This window comes from Aptenodytes patagonicus, chromosome 9 (assembly GCF_965638725.1).
Source record: "Aptenodytes patagonicus chromosome 9, bAptPat1.pri.cur, whole genome shotgun sequence".
In the NCBI taxonomy this organism is placed as follows: domain Eukaryota; kingdom Metazoa; phylum Chordata; class Aves; order Sphenisciformes; family Spheniscidae; genus Aptenodytes; species Aptenodytes patagonicus.
In genome coordinates this window covers 1,613,838-1,635,962 of record NC_134957.1, presented here as the reverse complement: position 1 = coordinate 1,635,962, position 22,125 = coordinate 1,613,838, and the positions used below count along the sequence as shown (strand labels likewise).

Below are 22,125 nucleotides of genomic sequence, written 5' to 3'. Positions count from 1 at the left end.
ATGACAGCAAAATATAACAGCAGCCACAAGAGCGAACACCACAAACCAAAGAGATCTGAGGAACTTGCACAGCAGTGAGAAATTCAGCCCCCAGCTCCTGGCAGCGGGAGGCAACTTAGTGCTGGTGATCAGATTTGTCCTTTCTGTGGACATAGTGAGTAGCTGTAAAGTTGTAAGCGGAGGTGTGAATTTCTCCTATTTGTCTATTGGGCACGTAGAATCAACGGTGAGGGTGGAAAAATTGATAGCAGCTCTAGCGTTAAAGTTGAAAGTTAACTAAAACTTTTCTGAGTGTGAAAAATTTTATTTTTAACACGGAATTTGAACTATCTGAATTTCTATGGTAATGAGACTTCGTAAATATTCCTCATGCACTTGCTGAATTTTGTACTTTATTGGAAGAAAATCCATCAGTTGCCAGTTTTAGAACTTATGTGCATCAGCTTGCCCATCCTGCACTATGCGTTTTTATAATCTTTAGTTTTCTCCTATGTACAGGAAAAAAACAACCTTGTAGCATTTCTCATGATTTTCTACTGCAAGCCAGCCACCCAGCTCCAGAGAGGTAGTTTCTTTTGTCCCATCAGCAGTGATTTTAGAAAAAAATGCCCCAAATTTAAGAAAAGAAAAATTCAGCTTTCACCTTGCAGTATAATTGGCTCAGCTTGCTTTCACAAGCAGAGTAATGTGAGCGGATAACATAAGCTGTTCTGCTAAAATCTCATCCCAGAGAAACCTTCAGGTGAAGGGAGGAGATACACAGATAGAAGGGATTTCATTTTTGAAGTCACTCTAATAGCTTTTTATTTGAAATTAAGCAAGAGGGTTAAAGTTATTAGAAGTAGTACTGACTGCATGTAAATAGTTTTGTCAGTCTAATGTGTTAAGCAGTCTCTTGGAGAAGGTGAAACTGATCTTTTCAGGAATTCAGGTCTAGTTTTGTCGGGTACAGCACAAATTTACTGTGCGCTACTAACACTTATTTCTCCAAAAACTTCAAGTCAACTTAGCTGCAAGTTTGTTAGTGACCTGTTTAGGGAAATTATGTAAAGTGGAAGGATTAAAAAAAACTACTTTTATTTGTAGTTAATAATTGAAAGGTCAGGTTTTCTTCCCAATCTTTAAGCAAGCTGGAGTGAGCAGTATAGTTGATAGGTACAGATAAGCAACCCTATGAAAGACCACATCAAAGGAACATGGTTTTGACCTCGCCGAGCAGGTCAAAGGAAGGAAGATGCTTAACTATATACACAAACCCATCTGTAGTGTATGCTTGCCCAAGAGGAGGCCAACTTCATTTATTTCTTAGAATGAATTTAATCCCAACCTTAGTTTTGCGAAGTTGAGGGCCACCTGTCTTTTGATCCCTTCATACTGTTGTGTAATGTATTTGCCTCAGCAGAGAAGCCTGTTCAGTGCCCACAGGATGGAAAAACAAGGAGTGAGACCGCAGTATCCATCCCAATTACATTAACCACACTGCACATCACATAGGACTTTGCAAATAACTTTCTGAATGTGATGGTAGGAAAGCAGTTCAGATGTACATGGTACTTTTTTAACGTTAGTTTTATGATGGAGGATAGATAAAACATATCCTATTTACTCAGCAGACTTTTTTAATAGAGGAAAACCTGAAGTTTATTTGAAACAAGAGGATGTCCTGAGGTTCAGCAACACCAGGAGTTAAGAACCGCCTTATTCTACCAGCTGCTCTGGCATCAGTGGGAGGGAGTGGGCAAGTTAGATGCTGTTAAGCCATTCTGTTTGATGCTGTCTCTGTTATGGCACATTTAAAGTATTGCAAAGTACACACTGAATTTATAATTCATGCTTACAAATATCATGTGAGATTTCCTTCCACTAAACGTCTAAATCTGCTTTAACAAAATAAAATTTTAGACAGGCTCCTAAATTAGCATTGCTTGTGACCTGCTTTCTGAAGTCAGAATTTTATTTGTGGTGGTACAGAGTAATCGGAGGGGAGAGGATGATTTGCAGAAGTTTCTGTTTTCTGTTATATATAAACTGACCTGTTTTTTCAAATCTGTTACGTAGATTTACTGTTTTATGACCATATCTAAAAATACTAATTTACTTTTGTATGTTAAAAGTATTAATTCAGAAATAGTAATTTCTGCTTTGGGCTGTGAATTAATAGTAAATTGCTTTAAAGAAATACCTAATTCATACAGCTACTAATTTTTTATCATTCACTTATGTTTATCAATGTAAAATATGTAAAAGACTGAAAATCAGAAGTGTGTCTCTTTTCAGGGGTATTGCATAGTTTATATTTTGCAATGCTTGCTGCTAAATGATATCTGCAAATTGAAATGTTAAAACTTTTTCGCTGTTGCTTCAAGTGGAAGTACGAGTTCACAAATTTGAGTATAGTCTGTAGTCTTTCATTTTGGTTAATGGCTGTAAGATATAGTTGATCAAAAACTCCTTGTTCAATTTTTTGTCTCAACTATATTAGATCTTAAAAATGGAACTCATTAAAAATTTGGCCTCTTCTGTACAAATTAATGTGATTACATCTTGCACAAAAATAATTTGAGCTGTTTCTCTCCCTTTCCCACCCAATAAAAGGTGGCTTTAATGAGCCACAGCTTCCATTTTAGTAAATTGTTCATGGGATGGGCAGGCTCAGGAACAACTGGGTTAAAACAAGAGATTATTTGAAAAATCTAGGGCATGTGCTCTCTTTGTTCACTTGATTAGTTTTCATAATTCATCCTTGTTTCCACAGCAAAAAGCAGTGTAATACATGCAAACAAGAAGCAGTTTTCTTTGTTTTGTGCTCCTTTATCTCCATAATTTTACTGGGGAAAGTTAGTGAAATGGGGGAAAAGTCATATTGTGTGTGAATGTTTAGAACAAATCTTGGTTTGTTTTGTGAAAATTCATGGGAACTGAGAGGCAGATGCTATTTCGGGATGTCTGTCTGTGATTCTGCTTCAATTCTTTTCTGTTTGACTACAGGTGCATGAAGAACAGAGGAGGTATTTCCACTTATCAGAGATGATGTGGAGAGACACTTTGTGAGTAACGGACGTGTGTTTTCTAAAAAGCCCAAAATGCTAATGTAGGATTCCCCCCCCCCCCCCCCCCCAGCTTAGAATAACTGTGTCATTTGCCTAACCGTTTCATTTGGTTCTGGAAAGCTGTGAATATAGAGCCCTTCATGGAAACCATAGGCAAAGCTGATCGTTGAAATAAAGAGCTGGAAGGCAGAGCAATAGAATATATATGGTTTCATAAATGATTAACCATGATGCCTGGCTTTTCTACAGTGATCAGTCTACGAAAGGCTTTTACTGTTGACTGCTGAATGTGTTCTAGACATCAGTAAAAACCCCTCAGATTTGGTGTATGGGTAACCTTTAGTAGGGTTAACTTGGTACTTACAGGAGCCCTTCTGTCAAGCTTACATGTGCTACCTATTCTACGTGACAGGTTATTAGCACTTTATTGTCCTTGTCTGATCTTGATTGGAAGTCTGATATATTTGCTGTAAAGAAGATGGAAATAGTAGTCAATAGAAGCTTTCCTGAAAGTTTTCAGTTCCTGTCTGCTGGAACACAACAATATTCTGGGAGCATGCAGTTAAACTGCGGTCCCAAAATATTACAGGAAAGGAAGAACCCTATGTCAGAATATAACTGTACCTAAATAAGTACTTAAAGGATTTACTGTTGTGGAAACAAGGTCATTTTTTATGAGCACAATTAGGTGATGCAATGTCTTATTTGTCAGATGGACTCCATAAATATGCTATGTTTCTAGTGCTGTAGACTCATCAGCTAGCTCTTTCCTTTGGGGTGATTAGTCCCAGTGTTTCCTTTTTTTTGCCAAATTTCCAGTAACAGTTGAGAATTAAAGCAGCGTGTTATTTTAGCATTTTTCATGATAGTCTTTGTGCTTATTTTTTTTGTTTGTTTGTTTTAAGTATAATATGAGTAATGTGGTCTTGAGTGCTTTCTTTTAAACCCTAAGTTTTGATACTCTGGAGCTACTGCTTTGTTCTAAAGATAATTATCTAGGAGAATGGTGCCTTTGTGGACAACTCCAGTGCTTGTCTTGGCACTGAAGAGCTCAAGTTAGAAGAACTGCTGTTACCTCAGGCACCTCGATTTCTAAATTTTTTTGCATTTGTAGTATTAATGCTACACCATGAAAATTTTGTTCTTTTTTTAAATTGAAAAATATCCTTTTACTATAATAGACTAGTAATTGCTTAAACTCCCAGGTAGGAACCAGTTTAGATTCTTACATGGGATTTGCCTGTTTTGTTACCTAGACCTAAGAAAAAGGTTTTTAAATGGTTTTTAGTCTTCAATCATCCTGGAGCCCTTTGCATATTTTCATAGAAATGGTTTTGTGATTCGTAGTTTAGTAACTACTTTACAAAAATTGTCATTAGTGCTTAATTTCCTCATTCTGGGATGAGGTTCAGCATCTGCAAATAGTGGCTGGTAGTCTGTCTTGCTTTCAGTCAAGAGAAAATCTGCTTCAAGATAATATTGGCTTGTAGTCATCTTTCCCTTGGCTTCTTCCAGACTCTGCTTGCCAGTTCAGGAAGGCTGCGGGAGGATTTCTTTGTAACAGTGTCCTGGCCAGGTGCTGGATTCTTTATGAAGCAGCAGGAGAAATCCTTGTGCTGATCCAGCTGACTTACCCAGGAAATGGTGTTGATTTAATTTACTCTGTGACCTTGAGATCACTTTCTTGTGGCCAAAGTCCATGAAGGTTTTGTCGCAGTTGGTTGAGTAGTAGCAATAATATGGAATAGTATTTAATAATAATATAACTTTTAGGAATAATATTTAATATTTTAAATAAAAATATTACATTTTGTGATGCCTTTTGTGGACAACCAGAGTAGCGGAGTATTTGATTCCTTAGTCATGGCACACGTTCTCCTTGTTTTCAGATTCTGGTCAGGGCTCAAGCAGAGTCCCTGGATTAGATCTCGTGGGCAGAGCTTCCTTCTGCAGCTCATTGAACTGCTCTGGTCTGCCCCTGAGATAGTCATCTTCTGGCAGTCCCACCTATGACCCAGTAAGTCAGGTAGGACTTGCTCAGGGGTCTACTACTTCCTTAGGCTGTTTCCTTTGTGGATAACACTGTTCTTAAGTGTCCCTGTTTAAACTCTCCAAACTCAACAACAGAGATTTCTGCTGTTAACAATGAGGTGAGGGGATGTCACCACAGACTTGGTTTGGTTCAGATTCTTTCGTTTCAACTTTCTAGGCTGCTTCCTTAGGGCAAAGGAGCTTTTTCATTACTAAAAATCTTTACCCTTTAAAAAAAAAAAAGTTCTTTAAACTCTTGCTGTAGCTTTCTAGAAGGTATAAGGGTGAATGAAGGAAGTAGAAGTTGTGTGGCCATCTGATCTGTACAGGCTTGCATAAGTTTGATGTGCTTTAGACAGGTACAGTGTGTTACACAAGTACAGTTGTATTTACTTGCCAGCTGGGTATCACTCTACAGAGCTTGGAAAAATGTGCAGTTGAGAAATATCTTATTCAAAAAATAATGCAGTTATCTTTGTTATTATCAGCTTAATAAAATTGGAATTTGATTGTTCTCTTTTTTTACAAGAAATATAGTTTAGGTATCAATGTTCCAAGTATCAGTCTACATACCTTAAAATATGTTCACAGTGATGCCACAGTTACTGAGAATACATACATTTTTCTTTGAGTGTATTTACAGATGTTGACTATATTTTAGTGTGGTAATTTTCAGAAAAGGCTCTGTGAAAAACACATAACAGTTATTTTGTGGGACTAGCATTTAATTTGTGCAGATGGTTGCTGTTAAGGACGTTTTACTTGCATAGCAGTCAGCTTTTCACGGTCTTCAGCATATGGCTGGATCAGGTTGTGCTCTGATACTTAAGAGAGCGGATAAGGCTTCCAGCCAATGACACCCACTGTGAACAGTGTTTCTGGATTTGCCTACATTAAGACTCCTCTGTGTGAGCATTAGTAGCTGCAATAACAGGTAATATCTATCTGGCTAGTTTTGTTAATTCTTATGGGATATTGCAAGGGTGAATATGGGTAAGATATAATGGAATAGCTTGTGAATTGAATAGAGTTTAGTCCTTGTTGCAGGGTGGAGGTGCAGGAACTGGTTTCTTTTCCGAGTTCTACATGATCATAACCTTGGCTTTAACCTCTGTGCTGTAATATCTCTTTCTGTGAGTGGTATTTATACAGTTACATAAAGTTTGTGGGATGTATAATGGAAATTGCTGTTTCCCTGTTACAGTTTTTATCATGGTTTATTACTGTGCAGTTTTGAATGTACAGAATTTCTGGTTAAAAGTGGAAAAATGTTTCACCTTTGCTCAAGCAGCAAGCTTTAAAGGGTTTAAAATATATACTGCAACTTAGTCCGTTAAGTTAAAATGTGGCTTTGTTAATAAAATGAGAATGTACAATACAAGCCTTTTCACCTGGTAGTATTGACTCCTACATTCATAAACTTAAAAAATATTAATTCATAAGTATATTGGAAAATATTTAACTTAAAATTGTACAAATAAAGTACTTCAACCAAAAGAGAGATGCACGCCCATTCCCTATGCTGGTTTTTTTTCCTGACAGGCTGAATGAGGGTGCCTTGTTCTACTTGACATCTGCCCATGTCTGAGTAAGTCTAATTTGTACCATAGTAATAGGTACTTGAGCTGTGCCCTCGGTAATCAGTAGATTAGGGGTGTATGTGAGAAGTTGGACACCGAAGGGACATGCTGTATCTAAGCTATTCAGTTTCCTCGTGAATGGACTAGTATGTTCCGTTGGCCTTCCCTGATCTTAGTAACCACATAAAGCTTTATGCTCTTTTTAACTGACAGACAGCAGCTGTTTTCTTACCAGGATTTTTTTCACTGCGTGTGAGGAGAAAGTGGGATCCAAATGTCATGAGTCCTGTTGTCTTACTGGAGATAATACAGGTTTTTTTTACTTGTATTTGCTGGATTGCTTCTGTGTGCTTTTTTAAATGCAATGCTCATCTAATCAAACTTTTGTCGGTGGAATCAGTATCACTGACGTGGATTTATTAAGTGTAGGTGGTGATGAATGAGCTTTAATATGCTGAAATTGTAGCCATAGGTGACTTATATTGGAGAAAGGGTTTATGAGGGATGAAAAATGCAGGTGAAATGCAAGTCCTTTACAGAACACTGAAGATATGGTAAATCTGTAAGGACTTAAACATTTTAAGAACACTTTTACATCAAATTGGTTGGATATTTTTGGGCCAACTAATAAGCTTGATAAAATTTTGATTCATCTTGCCATAATTATGTGAGAGTTTACATTTGATTCATTGTGCAAATCGTGGCATGAAACAGTTGATCAGCTAACTTAAAATTCAAAAGAATATGTCATTTAAAACAATGCTTTGACACACTCATCTCAGTCTTGCAAAAATTCAGCTTTCTGCTACTTTACTTATAGTGCAGTGGGTTGAGACTGTCCTTGCATGGTGCCCTGACCTGGTGTCACATACAGCTGCTTGTGGAAATGGGTGAGTTTCAGGTCTCTGCCCCATTCTTGGGAAAGATGTGATGCCATGTAGCAAGGTAGTTTTTTCATCCTTGGAAATCTTCAGGTAAAAGCTAACTTTGGCAGTAAAGTAAGGGCATTGAAGAAGGGAAGGTGGCAAGGGAGAACCCTTCTGCCACCTGTAATGCATGTTAGGTGTGTAGGGCTCACCAGCCTGGTTCTTAACAGCTTACTGTCCAAAACCTGAAATACAGCCTGAAATGGTGGATGTGGAAAGAGGTGCCCCTTACACTACAGTCTGGAGAGATGTGCCTGTGGGGTCTACTGGATGTGAAGTATGGGTGGGGAAGAGCTGTCTCTGCTTTTGATGAGGCTGTCAGCCACAAAGCCGTAGCAGAGAGGCTGAGGAGTTACTCTAGACACAGGGGTATAGGTTGGAAGGCAGTGTCATCTTCAAGGTCATTGGTGTGGAAAGAGTAGCTGATTTGCTTCAGATAAACTATAGAAATAACATACAAAGAGAGGAGGGACTTCTGACGATGACTTGTGGCTCACACAAACTAGTGGATTGGACTTTGAGTAAAAGTGTGCTCTGAGCTTTTTTAAGTCCAGCTTTTATCCCGCATGTCACTTAACGAGTGTATAAGCAGACAGGTTTGTTTTTAAACTTTAGTTACATAAATCTTTATATAAAATGCCACTCTGCGTTTGCCTTGAAATTGAACAATGACTCTGGTATTGTCAGACTTGTCACTCTTAGAGTTCAAATTAGGAAGCCCGTAACTGCCAAAACACGGATTGACTTGAGAGCCAAGATCCGTTAGGTCACAGATGCCAGTGTACTTAGGCAATGAACTTATCCTGTTTTAGCTTGGGAGCACAGAAGCGTGATTGTGCTCCTGCAAATGCTATGCAGAGGTTGAAATTGCTGAATGGTTTTGAGATTATAGCTTTGATTGAATTAAGACTGTATAAAGGTTTTTCTTTCCCCGTGTAACAGCTCTAGAGGCTTATTTTGCTGCCTGTACAATGTCTTATTAAAGGTTGCTGTAGCTATGCAGTGAAACAGTTTGGATTCTGATTTGTTGCAGGTATCCTGGACTGTTTTGGGACATGTTTTAGGATGATGAGGGCAAGGCAGTAGATCTTCTGGAGCTTTATACCTTGCAGATTGGTAATATTTCCATTGCCAGCTTGCATCCAGGGTGTTAGAGTGTATTTTCACAAGCCAGATGTTTATATTGCTTTAATAGTACTCTGTTGTGTGCTGTACAAGCTAGTTTTGCAGTAGAATGGTTTACATAAAACAAGAATTACTTGCACTGATTTTAAATATGGTTTTGTATTATGGAGTTCAGTGTAGTGGATCCGGTTCTATTAAAGTCTCACTTCCTTTTTAGTATATGCGGCTTACCTGAAATTACAGTGCTTGTAAATGGCATTTCAGGAAGTTTGAACTGATCCAGTATATGCCTACTGCTGAATCTTAATGAACTCCTGTGTGCAGTATGCAGTGTGGTTTTTTAGTAACAGAAGCTTCCTTAAATTTTAGACTTTGGGCAGTTTCACACAACTTTTGTTTCTAACAATGATCTCTTGCTTTTGCTTCAAGGAGCCAAAACTGAATAGATTTGGAAACAGTATGTTGGTTTATTTTTTTAAAAAAACGTAGTAAGGAACATTGTCGTAGTGTCTTTTCAATTAAAGAGAAAAATCAATGTGTAATCTTTTTTAAAATGTTTGTCCGATGCCCTCTTTAACACTTGCTCCTAAGCAACCCTGACTCAACAGATGTTGCATTTGGGTGTTTGCAGCTGGATCAGAAAAGCCTCTGATGTAAAGGCCTGAGTCTCCGCTGTTACCGTGCTAGCAGAGTTCTTGGCAATTAGCTTGCTTCTCTTGCCATGTTTAGTTTCGGTGGCTTTTGAGCAGAGATAATCAGCTTTTTGTACTGGGCTTGCAAGAGGCAAAGTGCTACCTTAACAATTGCTGCTTACTTGCACTTGTAATGTTTATCTGTGCTATGTCAACCTTGAGTTCCTGGTTCTTGCTGCAAAGGCTTACGGATAGTCTACCTTACTGGATGCAGTCTCGTGTTTTAAATTAAAAAATAAAAATTTAAAAATTGAAGAAATTTATGAACTTTCCTATAAAGCAGATTTCTCATTTTTTACTTCATCTAGATGAATGACTGATTCTGCAACAAGTTTGGATCTCTTATTCTTTTCAATTTAATGATCCTATGCTTTTACTCAATTTTGTGTGTATGTGAAAATGCTTTGAAAAGTACAGCTCAGTATCTAGTTTGCAGAAACTCTCCTTAAGTGATTTATTGAGTTTGAATACTCACGTGACAAGCAATGCTGGTATACAAAGGTAAAACAAAACATCTTTCATCCAAAGTGCTTATAACTTGGGAGTGCAAAAAGAGAGCAGGTGCGGATGGGGATCTATAGAAAATCAAACCAAGTGACTAAGAAGAAGTAGGTGCAATGTATCAGCACTGACCATTGTCAAGTGCCATGTGTCATTGCTGACTTGGTGGTTGTTTTGAAGGAGAACTTACCACTTCTTTTTTTTAAGGCACCTTTGTGCGTAAGGGGTCACATGAGAAAACAGAGGTGCTTGTTAGATGGTTTGCCAAAGGTTGATCTAATTAAGGGGAACAGACATTGCAAAAACAACAAAGCTGAGCCCTGAAGGGCATTAGAAAGCATCTTTTCATACTCAATGTGGTGAGAGAAGCAGGAGTAATGGGTGGATGCTCTGTAGTAAATTAACATGGCTGAAGGATAAGGCAGGAAGACATTTCAGAAGTTTCAAAGGTTTAAGAAATGTGGAGCTTTTCTGAAACCAGAATAATGTCATTTTGTGAAAGATGGATTTTACCCAAGTAGATAACGAGGGAGCAAAGGTTGCATCTTGAAGATGTTGGAGAAATAGTTCTGGAAAAAAAAAATGTATATTTGACAGTAACTCTTTATACAGGCAGCATACACTTGTGAAAGATGGCTTTTTTCACAGTTTATCCTAATTGATTTGATGACATAAATTGATAAGTCATTCATCAATGTAACTGCATTTGTTTAAGGCTCTTGCTAGCCTGAATGTGTAAGTTCTTTAGAGAAACAGCACCCTTTGTGTATCCTGTATCTTCAATCTCTTGCCAAGGGAAAAGATCCTGCAAACAAACTGCTCTTTCTTTACTCCCCCCAGCAAACAAATTACCAGTCAGGCAAAATGGCATATCTCTAACGATGCTGTACTGCAGGCAAGATGAAAAGCATAAATGTAGATCTGTCCAAAGACTCGAAGTAGTATGTGGGTAGAAAAGAAGAAATGAAAAGATTATTTTGATATAAATATTGTCACAATCACCCAAGGCTTCATAATATTAAAATGTCTGAAGACCTAGTTCAACTTTTGAATTTCATTTTCATTCTTGATGCTTTGTTGGCAAAGAGAACAACTAGTAAAGTTCAGTGATTTTTATTTTTTTAATACAGAATATTTTCATTGTCTGGAATGCCTTGTGGTGACAAAAGTGACTTAATGTTGATTTTCATTGGAAAGTAATTCAGTTCGTAACACACTTTCAAGAAAGACTTTTAATGAAGAAAAAAGGAAAAAAGTAAGTGCATCCTTGTGAAGAGAGTACCTCCATCTTCTCTACAACTACATTTTAGGTATTGGAAACCTCTGATTAGATCCCTCTCAACCTTTTCTTCTCAAAGCTGAACAAAGATGAGTGAGTAAATAATAAGCGAACAATTCAATTTTCTCATTTCATTTACTGTTTGTGCTTCAAATTAGGCCCAAGTCTGCTATCATTTCTGTTCAGACTTTTAACAGCTGAGGAGCAGCAAAGCTTTGGTGCACCGAAGCTTTGGTCCTTGCATTGAAAGGGAATGCTATAGTTATGTTTCCTCCTAGATGTTCTTGTGTTCGTAAAGCCCACATGAATACAGGACAAGTTAATTAGAATTAGCATCCTAGATTAGATCCTGTCTTTGCAAGCAAAAAGAAGACTAATTGAAGTTTATGGTAGTCAAGGGAGTAGCAGAAATACAGGCAACACAGCTGAGCAGTACTGATAGTAAATGCATGCAGAAGGAGTGTGTGTGCGCTAGGTTTGGGGAATATTGGGATAAAGGCTTTTCATTGAGATTGGCACTGCTTATATTGTTATATTTTTTTTCCTTTTTTATCATCAGAAGAATTTATTCTTGAGTCAGTTTTCTTTCTTCTGCTATTGATAGCCTTGACGTATTTCTGTAAAAACCTCAAAAGGTATTATGGAGATGGACAGCACGCAGATACTGTTGTGCCTGAATAGATTTTAGAATGTGGCTCATCTGCTTTGTGGCCTTCTGTGACTCATTTTTATTTCTTCAAACAAAAACCCTAATTTTCTTATAAAAAAACAAAAGATGGACTCCACAGATCTTTGGCAGCTATTTGCTGCAACTTCATGTGTTCTACCATGTTAAGCATACTTCAGTGTGGCTACTGTCACCTAAAATTACATACTACATTTTATCTCCTTTGGTCAACAGGGGTGTTACTAACCTGGGTGGTATGTATGGATCATTCTGTGCTCAGAGGGGAGGTGTCAGCAGTGCTTCATGACAGGTATGTTGCAAGTGCCTGAATTCCTGCAGAAGTGTCAGTGGGTTTTTTTTCAGGATGGCAGCTTTGGAAGGCTTTTTTCCCCATCTGGAAAATTGAGGAATTCTGGAAGAGCTAATTAGCAAATGACTTTAAGAAATGAAAGGACCTAGTTAGTGAGTTGTAAGCTAATTTGTTCCTCAAATAATGGACTACCTGACTTTCAAACAAAGCAGAAAAAACCCCCAGCTTTAGTCTTAATGGTTCTGTAATCCAAGATTTCTGTGGGGTTTTCTGATTTAGTTGATCCAGCTGCCCTTGCATCTGCTTTTAGGTATCCAAAGACCAATTTTAGAACAAGGAGGCAATAACAGTTACTTATAAAATCTTTCAGTGTGCTAAAAACATTCCTGATATGGCTGGAAAGGGATTTCTATCTTAATGTACCGAAATCGGCCATTCTGTCTATCTTGATTACACGCTACCTGCTATTTAATCTTTTTGTGCTTATTCTTTTTTTAGAAAGAAAACCCATAGATTCAGGGCAAGAGTAGAGATGATCACCTTGTCCCAGAAGAAATTCCAGCAACCTTATTTCAGTGTCTTCCTTTCTTGAAATAAAGCTCTTAATAAAGGAACAATTATGTTTTAACTAACTGAACCTGATTTCAGGAAGCTATAAAATTGTTTACATTTTTCTTATGCTGTGCTTTGCACACCTGTTATGGTAGTTTTGTCTGATCCAATTAATTTGTTGGAGTGACTGGTTTCATTCTTTCAAATAAACTAGAAAAATCAGTAAGTTTCTAGTGCAGTATCTTTTTGTAGAAAATCTTTTAAGATGTACGCTATATCTTTGTTAGTTTTCATGCTTTTTGTAGTTGAATTAGGAACTTCATGCTTAAATGAAAAAGAAAACATAAGCTTAGATGCCTTAAGTTTCTAATGAAATAGCTGCTGGTACAAAAATTTCTGGCAGTCCTTTGTAAAGGAGCTTCATCGTGCCAAGAATGTTAGTTTTGATTTAATTTTTTTTTCCCTCCTCAGGACGTGACAGGGATCTCTTGAGTGCTTTTCTGCACTGCTATATGAAATATAGCAGCATGAATAAGAGTGTTTCAGTAGGGAAACAGTGTTGGTAGGATTTGTTTTCCCTTGTAGGCGGTTGAAAATATTGCTGCATCAAATGGCATCATTCATGGCTAGCAATTTTCTGTTAATGCCATTTAAGACTTCCACATTCTTCATTTTGATTGTTAATGACATTTAAACCTTTCATTTAACTAGATTAATATATTTAAAGAACTGTTTTGAGCATTCTTCTTAAGAATAAATGCTCAATTATTTCTGTTCCAAAGGTTGTATTGACATTAAGCAACCTTATTTTTTAGCAAGTTTAGACTAAAGAAATCTAATAGAGCTGTTTCTGTGGTTTCTCATCTTGCATACTTTGATCTCAGTCTAAAGAGATAATTCATGGGACAAGAGTTTAAATTATTGAAGTTATGTTTTGGCAGTAGCGAAATCATTCTTGAAGAATGATCAAACTCATCAGTATGCTGCTCTCTGCTTCTGGGGGGGGTTTTACTACATGTTTGATCTTGGATTAGAAGCAACAGATTTTCTGCCTTTTTTTTTTTCTTTCCCCCAAAACAGGCACACAAGTGCCTTTTGTCCGCTGGATGCGTTTATGGCGACTTGAGCATATTCAGTCTCAAGTTTCACTCTTCAGACTTCTATATGAGTGAAATTCTTGTATACTGCTGTCACTCAGTGAATGCATACAGCCTTTTAGCAGTGTTTTGGTCAGTCACATTTCTGCTTAGCATGAAGAATGGCTGCTTAATGAATAATGCTGTGAAACTTGAAGAAAAAAAGTTATAAAAGCTTTCCTTAGAGCAGAGTTATGATATATGTGTTCTCTCCATCTTCAAAAGCTTCCAGTCTCTAGTAATCCCAAACAGTACCTCTTTACTCCATCCCTCTAGTTATTCTGTTGTACTTGATTTTATTTAGCAGTCATGCCTCTCTCTGTCCATAGCAGTGATGTTACCTGTGTTTTCTCTCCTTCTCATTAGGTCCATGCATTACATCCTTCATTCTTAGGCATGTGCGCTCGAATATTTTAGAACAAGTATGTTTTCATTTGAAATGGGAATGTTGGCATTTTCATATAAAGCCTTTTGAATATATTCATGTAAGGGCTAAAGTTAGAAAATAAAGAACTGGAAAAAATCCAGTGGATTTTTTTTAAGGAGATGACAAGTTTCTTATTTATTGGACACTTGTGTTGGTCACATCTGGTCTCAGTATGGTGTGTCTGACGGTGTTTGTGCTTGTTTAGGAGGAAATGATTTCTTAACCTCAGTGTAAGAATTAACCTCTTCAGTCAAAAGTTTGTTTCTCCAATAAATGCTTTTAGCTTTCCAAATTACTCTTTTTTAACCAACCACTCCAAATGACTTAAGGATTAATAAAGTAAAAACTCACAGCTTTAGTGTTGACTTGCACGTAAATAAAATCTCTGGAGGTTTTGCCAATATTGACTAGGTAAAAGTAATGTTTTCTTTGTGATGATGGAGTATTTGATAAAAAAGCAAAAGTTGCTCTTGTATGACTAGAAATTTATGTGCAGGCTTGATGAATGGCAGGATTAACTTAAAAGTTTTTTGCATGAAGAAAGGAATGGCGGTTCAAAGTAGTAACACCCTCTTGCATATTTAAAAGCTGGTTTTTAGTTTTGGTTCAGGTATGTTTCTGGGTTAGTTGCAATTAAACTCCTTCTATACATGGCTTCTGGATCCTAACATCTGTCCAAATGTAGTTTTAGTATATTGTTTGTAATACAGTGCCTTTGACACATGAAATGTTGGCAACTTGATCTTGATGTGGGCAGCAAATAGGTGTGGATCTAAAATAGTTTATTTTCTCTCTGAAGTAAGCAAGGCTGCTGCTTTTAATGGGATGGGTAAGCTTGCAAACCAGGCTAGCTGCTTGGAAAATCTGGCTGGTTTGTGCTGTGTTCAATACTGCATGAGCAGTTTTTGCCGAAAAGATACAACTCTGGAAAGTTTTCCAACTGGTGACATGTTGTTAGCAGTGTAATGTAGTCTCATGCTGGTTGACATGTTCCTTTTTGTTTCCATATCCCTGTCTTCTGTCTCTTGGGTGGATGTGTATTGGTTGGTTGTAACTGTTCTCTTGATGGCAAGTGGCGGGTGTAGTGTTATGAGTTATTGTTTTCCTGCTCGGTTTGGTGTTTATCTGAATGCATCAAGTTAAAAAGAGAGACTTTATCCAAAGTGACTTTATGCTTATGGTAAGGTGCTTTATAGTCCTAAATCTAAAATAATCTACTCAAATAGTGTGTATAGAGTTCTCCCTTTTGAGGGAGTATGGGATTTGTTTTTCTGCACATGATTTATCCATTGTGACCCTATATTTAAACTGGGCATATCACTTTGGGTACGGATTGGCATAGTTCTTAAATTGATAATGCACAGAACATTCAAAAACTTGAACTCCTTTTTAAAAAGTGAATCATTTTAATATGCAGCTTAATCTGCCTTAGCTAGCAGCTGATCATCTAAATAAACACTTTTGAAATAAAAGTTGTCATCTTGAAAAGCAACAACGCTATCTTTAAATTCCTTACTCCCAGAAAATACTTTTGGTGCTAACATTCAGCTATAATCAATGTCCTCACAAATATAGAAGAATTACATTGTTCTTTATTTATAAAGGGAAGGGGAAGAAAACATAAAACTTTTCTGTGGGTGCATCTGATTGGTTTTATTTCATTTTGCTGATAAGAAAAGAAGTCACCTCATTTTGAAAAGGGAAGTATACCTTTCTTTGTGGGTGCTAAATAGTTTGTTGGTACTTCCTATATTTAAAACCAAACAAACAAAAAAAACCAACCCCAAAACAACTGAAGGATGTGTATATTGGTACCTTACTTGAAGGGAAAAACCCCCCACACCTGAACACCAAAAAAACTTGCATTATAAAACCCAACCAATCCAAAAAACCCCCACTTGTATATTCCATTTCTTTAATGCTAGAAGTGTTCTGCATGTGTATGTTCATGCGTGCAGCTCGGCAATACATTTCTGATGATTCCATTGTCTTTGGACATCTGGGATGTGTCTGTGATTCAGGTTTGAGTTCACTCGGATGCAAAATCGGGCATATCTTAGCAAATAATTGCACAGTGGTGGAGACTATACTGGAAAAACAAGATACCCAGTCTTGCTTGGGTGTTCACTGTATGGGGAGATCAGTAGGTTTTGCATCTGAAACTGATTTGTTTTAATGAGCTGCACTTCAAGCTTGCTAATGCTGTTAAGGATATCTTGTAAAAATGAGAAGTGCTAGGTTATATTTGCATTAGTGTCCTGCCCTGGACAGTGAAAGTTGAAGTAACTATGAAGTTTTCACATGATCTTCAGAGGTATTATAGAAGTATCCTGCAGGACCAGTGAAGGCTGTTGAGGGAAACAACTCAGTTTTTCACAGTGTGTTCTTCTACAGCCTGGTGAGTACCAGTCCCATAAATAGATGCATACTGAAATCTGAAATCCAGATATCGGTATGATTCCTGCAGGTAATAGTAAATTTAACAACTGAAGATAACAGTGCGCTGTTAAAATGTAGAAGTATGTCTGTCATAGAAAACCTTCAGCTATAACTACTACTATTCTGCCTCATTACAATATTGTGTGTATATTTATGCCTGACCTTCCTATGACACTTCTGAAACCTGAGCATCTTGATAATCTCCTTCCATCTTCCTAAGCTACGTTATCACATCCAGCTCCATCACATTGGATTCCAAATGTTTTCAGCATGCAACTGCCCTGTTCCAAATTCCAGACTTCCAGTTTCATTCTTCTGCTCCAGCTCACCTGTTACAGGCTAGCTGAATCAAAGCTGACAACCAGGTAGGTGGAGGTGTATCAGCCAAGGATCTGGAAGGAAACTTAATTTGAAGTGAATGTGTTAAATCTTCAGATGCTCTCAATTTACTTCTGTTGTCCCAAGAGCATAGAGGTCATGTATCAACAAGTCAGCAAGTTCCTCAGTACCTGAGCTGGACAAGGATAGCAAAACTGTGTTTTGGAGTTGCTTAAATGTGGATCGACGTGACTTGAGTGAGTCAGCAATGTGGGAGTAAAGCAGAACATGAGAACTGAAGCAGAGGAGTTTGCAGGCTTTGTAAAGCTGTTCTCTCCTGGCTAGAGCAGCATCTTTGGCTATTGTCTGGGTTCCTCTTTGCTCTCACAGTGAGATTTTCTCCTCTCTTGTTCTGTCTCCCCAGTAATTAGAGCACCAATGTGACTGTTCAGTTCTGTTTTCAGATAATTAGAGCTGGCCCATATAGTAAAATACATAGTAGTCTGTCTTGGGTTTTGCTCAGGGGCTTTGCTAGAACATCACTGGTCTGTCATTGTAAACCGGACATCCTTTTCATTGCTGCTGTTTAGTGGGGTGTGACAAAGATGTTGGCTGATGAGAAGTAATTACGTGATGCATGCTGGCTTGATCCGAAGTTAGACTAGCCATCTGCCTGCTATGCATGGTTTAGGAGTAATGAGGAGTGTTGTTTAAGAACAGGAATGGCCTTGTTCTCTGGACAGTTAACGTACTGGGTTATAAGACCATTTACAATGCAGAACTTGGGAGAAAAGGGAGGGAGAAGGAGGGTAAATGAACTGAATCACATTACTGAAATATGCTGTTAAAAAGAATTTATTATGTGCATTCAACAACTGAAAGCTAAGGCTCAGTAATTGTACTTAATTTTACTTTTAACAATGGAATATGTGCCCTTTGGATTCTGTATGCTTTCATCAGATTACAGCAATGAAGTAAAAGCTTAGTCACACTGTGCCTTGTGCATTGTTCTGGGGTGTTGATAAAAGATAATCTTAAATAGGCTGCTTATCTGCAAATACTAGAATTTAGTTATTTTACATTGAGGTGCTTGATACAACTAAGAATCCTGAAAAATGTCTTAACTCTTTATTGAATGTAATTATTTAACATCCCTGGTAGTCTTCAAAGAGGTCTTTTTAATAAATCAGTATTTTGTGCTTAAATTGAGTATTGCCATTGTTCCCCTCCCTACCCCCCCACCTCCCCCCCAAATCCCAGAAGATGCATTTCAGGACCCAGCAAAATTTTGTCATGGTTTTTTAAAAAAAAAAAAAAAAAAAAAAAAAATTCTCCCCAGCAGCTGCTTTTTGTGCAGCAAGGTATTGGTAGTTTGCTTATGTTTCTACTTCAGTTAAAGAATCAAACAGAAAAAGGTATGTTTGTGCATGTTGTTGCTTGATTCAGGATATGAGCCAGAACATAAGTTTGCAGAAATTTGATGAGAAGCACTAAAGAAAGAACACTCTTCTGTAATAGCGTTTATGTAAAACTCCTGTGGTCCAGTACTTGCTGTAACTGTTGGTTTCCCTGCGTAGGTTTATTTTTCACTGGACAGTTTTTATTTCAGTGTTTACAGAGACTCTTGTGGCAAATGTTCATCTTATCTCAAGCTACCAACTGAATTTTGCTTCAACTTCAGTACTGACCCTATTGAATAAATATCTGGTTTATTGCCCTGCCTTCCTCCCTTCCTAATCTGACTGCTGTATCCTGTGCTTTTGGATTTGGAGTAGCGTATGGCTGGCTCAGCAGAGATTTCCCAGGTGCCCCCAGAATTAATCTTGTCGTCTTTTCATGTTTCCAGTATATGCTATTCAAAAGTCTCAAAAGCTTCAGCTTTCAAGGATTTTAGTGTCATGAAAGTACTGAGTTCATTTGAGATTGCTTTTGCATTGCTAGACACCAACATTGCTTTCAGTTTAAGGTTTGCTAAGCTGCAAAAATCTATTCAGTGGCAGTTATAGATGTCTGTAAATACATGGGCAGGCAGGAACAGTTCAGGCATGACTGATGTCAGTGCTTGACTTTTTTTTTTTTTTATTTGATTATTGTAACACTTCATTATGTGGGATGATAGCATTGCATTTTCCCAGCAATGCTTTGTGCAATATGCAGCAAGACTTTGTTCAGGTGGCTGCAGTCACATTATGCCTGGTCTGAGTTACTATCATGATTCTTCTGAGGTATTATTGTGCAACTGTGGTGTTACATTAGTTATTTCTGAGGCTCTTGGAAAATCTTTCAGGCAAATAAAGTGGTGTTGCAGCATGACTTCTGGTGCTGTTTGTGATGAAAGTAATGTTTTGTACTTCTCATGAAGTGTGTATACCCTTCTGCATATTATTATTCTGCCTTGTGTGGGCAAAATGATAATTACAGCATCTCCAGAAACCAAAATGCTGAATTTAAGAATGAATACAAAAACCTTAATTGTAAGAACACGTTAGAGCAAAGCTTTGCTTAACATAAGAGTTGCTTTGTTTAGAGATCAGAAAATGATTATACAATGAGACATACTGCAAAGAGCTGAATATATATATAGCTGAAAGAATATGCAGAGGCTTGTGGGAAGGTGTCATGAGCAAGTGGGGACGCTTATAGATGTCCTTGTATTTCAGCTGTCTTGTGTTGGTTCTGCTACTTGTGCATAAGTACCTGAGCATGGTCTTGGGTTTGTCTGATACCTACACCAAACTTCCTAATTACATTTTAAATTCATGTAATTAAACTTGTGTAGTTCAAAGTTACAGTGGAAAATTATGGCCAGCAATACCTAATTTGTAGGTCAAAGTTTGACTAAGGTTGGAGAATCGGTAGATACGTATGTCTTGTAAGAAACAGTGGAGCATCAGACTTGACACACTTGGAGTCAGTTATCCACATACTCCTTTTTAATGTTATTTCATACCTAATTCCATACCTTCTTTCTTTACTGAAGATGCACTGGTTTTTCTGCCTGAGAAATTGTCTGCGGAACTTTGATGTCTAGAAACAGTTTTATATTGAAGGCTTAGCTTGAAGCAATCAAAAATTTCTTGAAATGGAGTCATAGCTTAAATTCATCCTTCCTTATGTGCTTAACTGTACAGATTACGTTGCATAGATCCAGGTATAATACAGAAGGAAGAGTGTTTATGGTTGTTCTTACGTATCCATACATTTGTCCTACTATAATATTAACGATGCTTTGGTAGTGGGAGGTAAGGTGAAGAAGTTTGATTGCTGGCCTTGTATGTGACTTTACCATGCCTCTCAGTACAAACCACTTTTTTTTATTATTTTTCACACTTGCTTCTGTGAATCTGTAGTAATAAGAAATGGTTACTGAAAAGCTGATCGTGTGATAGCTGAAGCATATTACGTGAAGAAGTTTCCTCGTTTTTTTTTTTTACCAGACATCTGCTAGTTTCATTTGAAGCTTTCTCTCTGTGTTGGAGAGCTGGTGAATAATGACTCCCTGTTCACCTTTACCGTGCTTTTTGTGACACTATAGACTCTTAATGTATTCTTGCCTATCTGCCTTCCATGCTGTCAAGTCCAATCTACAAATTGTTCCTTGTACAGAAGCCATTTCACAAGTTTGCTCATCCTTTTCACTCTCTGCCCTTTCCAGTTCCATTGCTATAGCTGGTGAGATGGGGCAAAGAGCAGAATGGCTCATATTTCAAACCAGGTGACATGGGGGAATGATGTGTTTGTCAGCAGATAGTACAGGCTTAGGAACTTTTAAGGCTGGGCACAAGCTAGTCCAAGCTAATGATAATGTACAAATCAACCGAAGCTTAAAAAAAAAAAAAAAGCCATATTTTGCATCGGTGTCCTATGTGAGGTGCGTTTTCTGGTTATGCTGGTTTTTTCCCATTTAAAATGGAAATTTATGAAAATGAGTATTTGTCTGGTAGAGCAGTTCTATTGAACACCAGAAGGTGGCATAACTGATTTTCCTAAAAGTGTTCTGATTGCAAGAAATACACAGGATACTACGAAGCTTATTTTAAAGCTGTTGGTCAAATTTTGATCTAAGGAAAGCTGGATCAGTTTAGCCCTTAAATATTTAAGGGAGCTACTTAAAGGTATACTCATTCTGCTCTTTTTCAAAATGTGAAAACTTTGGTGGGATTCATGCTGGCTTTTATATCTAAAGTTTTTGAAGTTGGAAGTAGTTTAACTGAAGTGCAGGATGGAAAGAAGGGGTTGTCCATCATGTGCAGTGGAATTCTTTCCTGAGCTGTTTTACAGAATCCTGGTTTCCCATGAACACATTGTTTAGATATTTTGCTTTACCAATTTGCAAAATGAGACCAATTCCTGCCTGTTTTAAGCTCTTCAGGTTAGCTGCTGCTATGCAAGAAGAAATTATTATATGGTAACTTATAAATTATAGGTTTATGCTGTAGCAACTCTAACCACATGCAGATTTATAGGTGTACCAATGTTAAGTGTTTAGAAGCTGTAGTGGAAAGTGTGTGCAAAAAAGACCCAAACAAACAAGGGAGTTCCCTCACGTTGTCTTTTGGGAAGAAGTCTTTGGACTACACCTACCTTTGTCACATGGGAGGAGTTGATTCCTGATTGCCTCTGGCTTATAGGCAAAAAAAAAAAAAAAAAGAAAAAATTTAAAGTGTGGGGGTTTAGTACAAGACTCCCGTTGTCCCCTGTGGCCATTCAGCTGTTCCAGCTTCGGTACTAATTCCACCTGTTCTCTTGGCATTTAGTTGGAATGCAGACTTAAAACTCCTTTTCTAGTGTAGAGAAATTGTACTTTTTTTTACACTGACTAGGGGAAATACTAATATTAGCGATAAATTTGAAACTGAACTTTTTGTTGCGTAAGCCTTTCACATGCCTTTGCATGTGAAGGCAAGCTGAACTTCAAGTTGCTATTTCATAAAAATTTGTACTTAACATGCTTCAGACTAGCTGATGGCAAATAATTAAATTGATTGAATCTATGTAAGTGTCATTTTTGGGGACTCCTTAACGGAATCCAGCCAGCAGCAGTGCAGTGACCACGGGCGCATGGTGCAGCAGCTTCAAGTCTGCTCCTAGA

The 22,125-nt window shown here is 37.6% G+C and overlaps 1 protein-coding gene across 8 annotated transcripts in view; it reads left to right on the top strand.

Moving 5' to 3' along the window:
- The window catches only part of KLHL13 (kelch like family member 13), a 90,589-nt gene that overhangs the window by 19,214 nt on the left and 49,250 nt on the right, over nt 1-22,125 (top strand). For 2 of the 8 annotated variants that reach the window (XM_076346889.1, XM_076346886.1), the window contains exon 2: nt 2,989-3,047. The exons of 2 other annotated variants lie outside the window; for them this stretch is intronic. In XM_076346889.1, the coding sequence (XP_076203004.1) occupies nt 3,028-3,047 (20 nt within the window). In that variant the 5' untranslated portion in view covers nt 2,989-3,027. Of the gene's footprint in view, nt 1-2,988; nt 3,048-5,929; nt 6,016-6,128; nt 6,215-6,623; nt 6,670-12,085; nt 12,162-22,125 lie in introns of those variants that run through there. 4 more of the 8 variants (XM_076346888.1, XM_076346891.1, XM_076346893.1 and 1 more) reach the window with 4 other exon arrangements.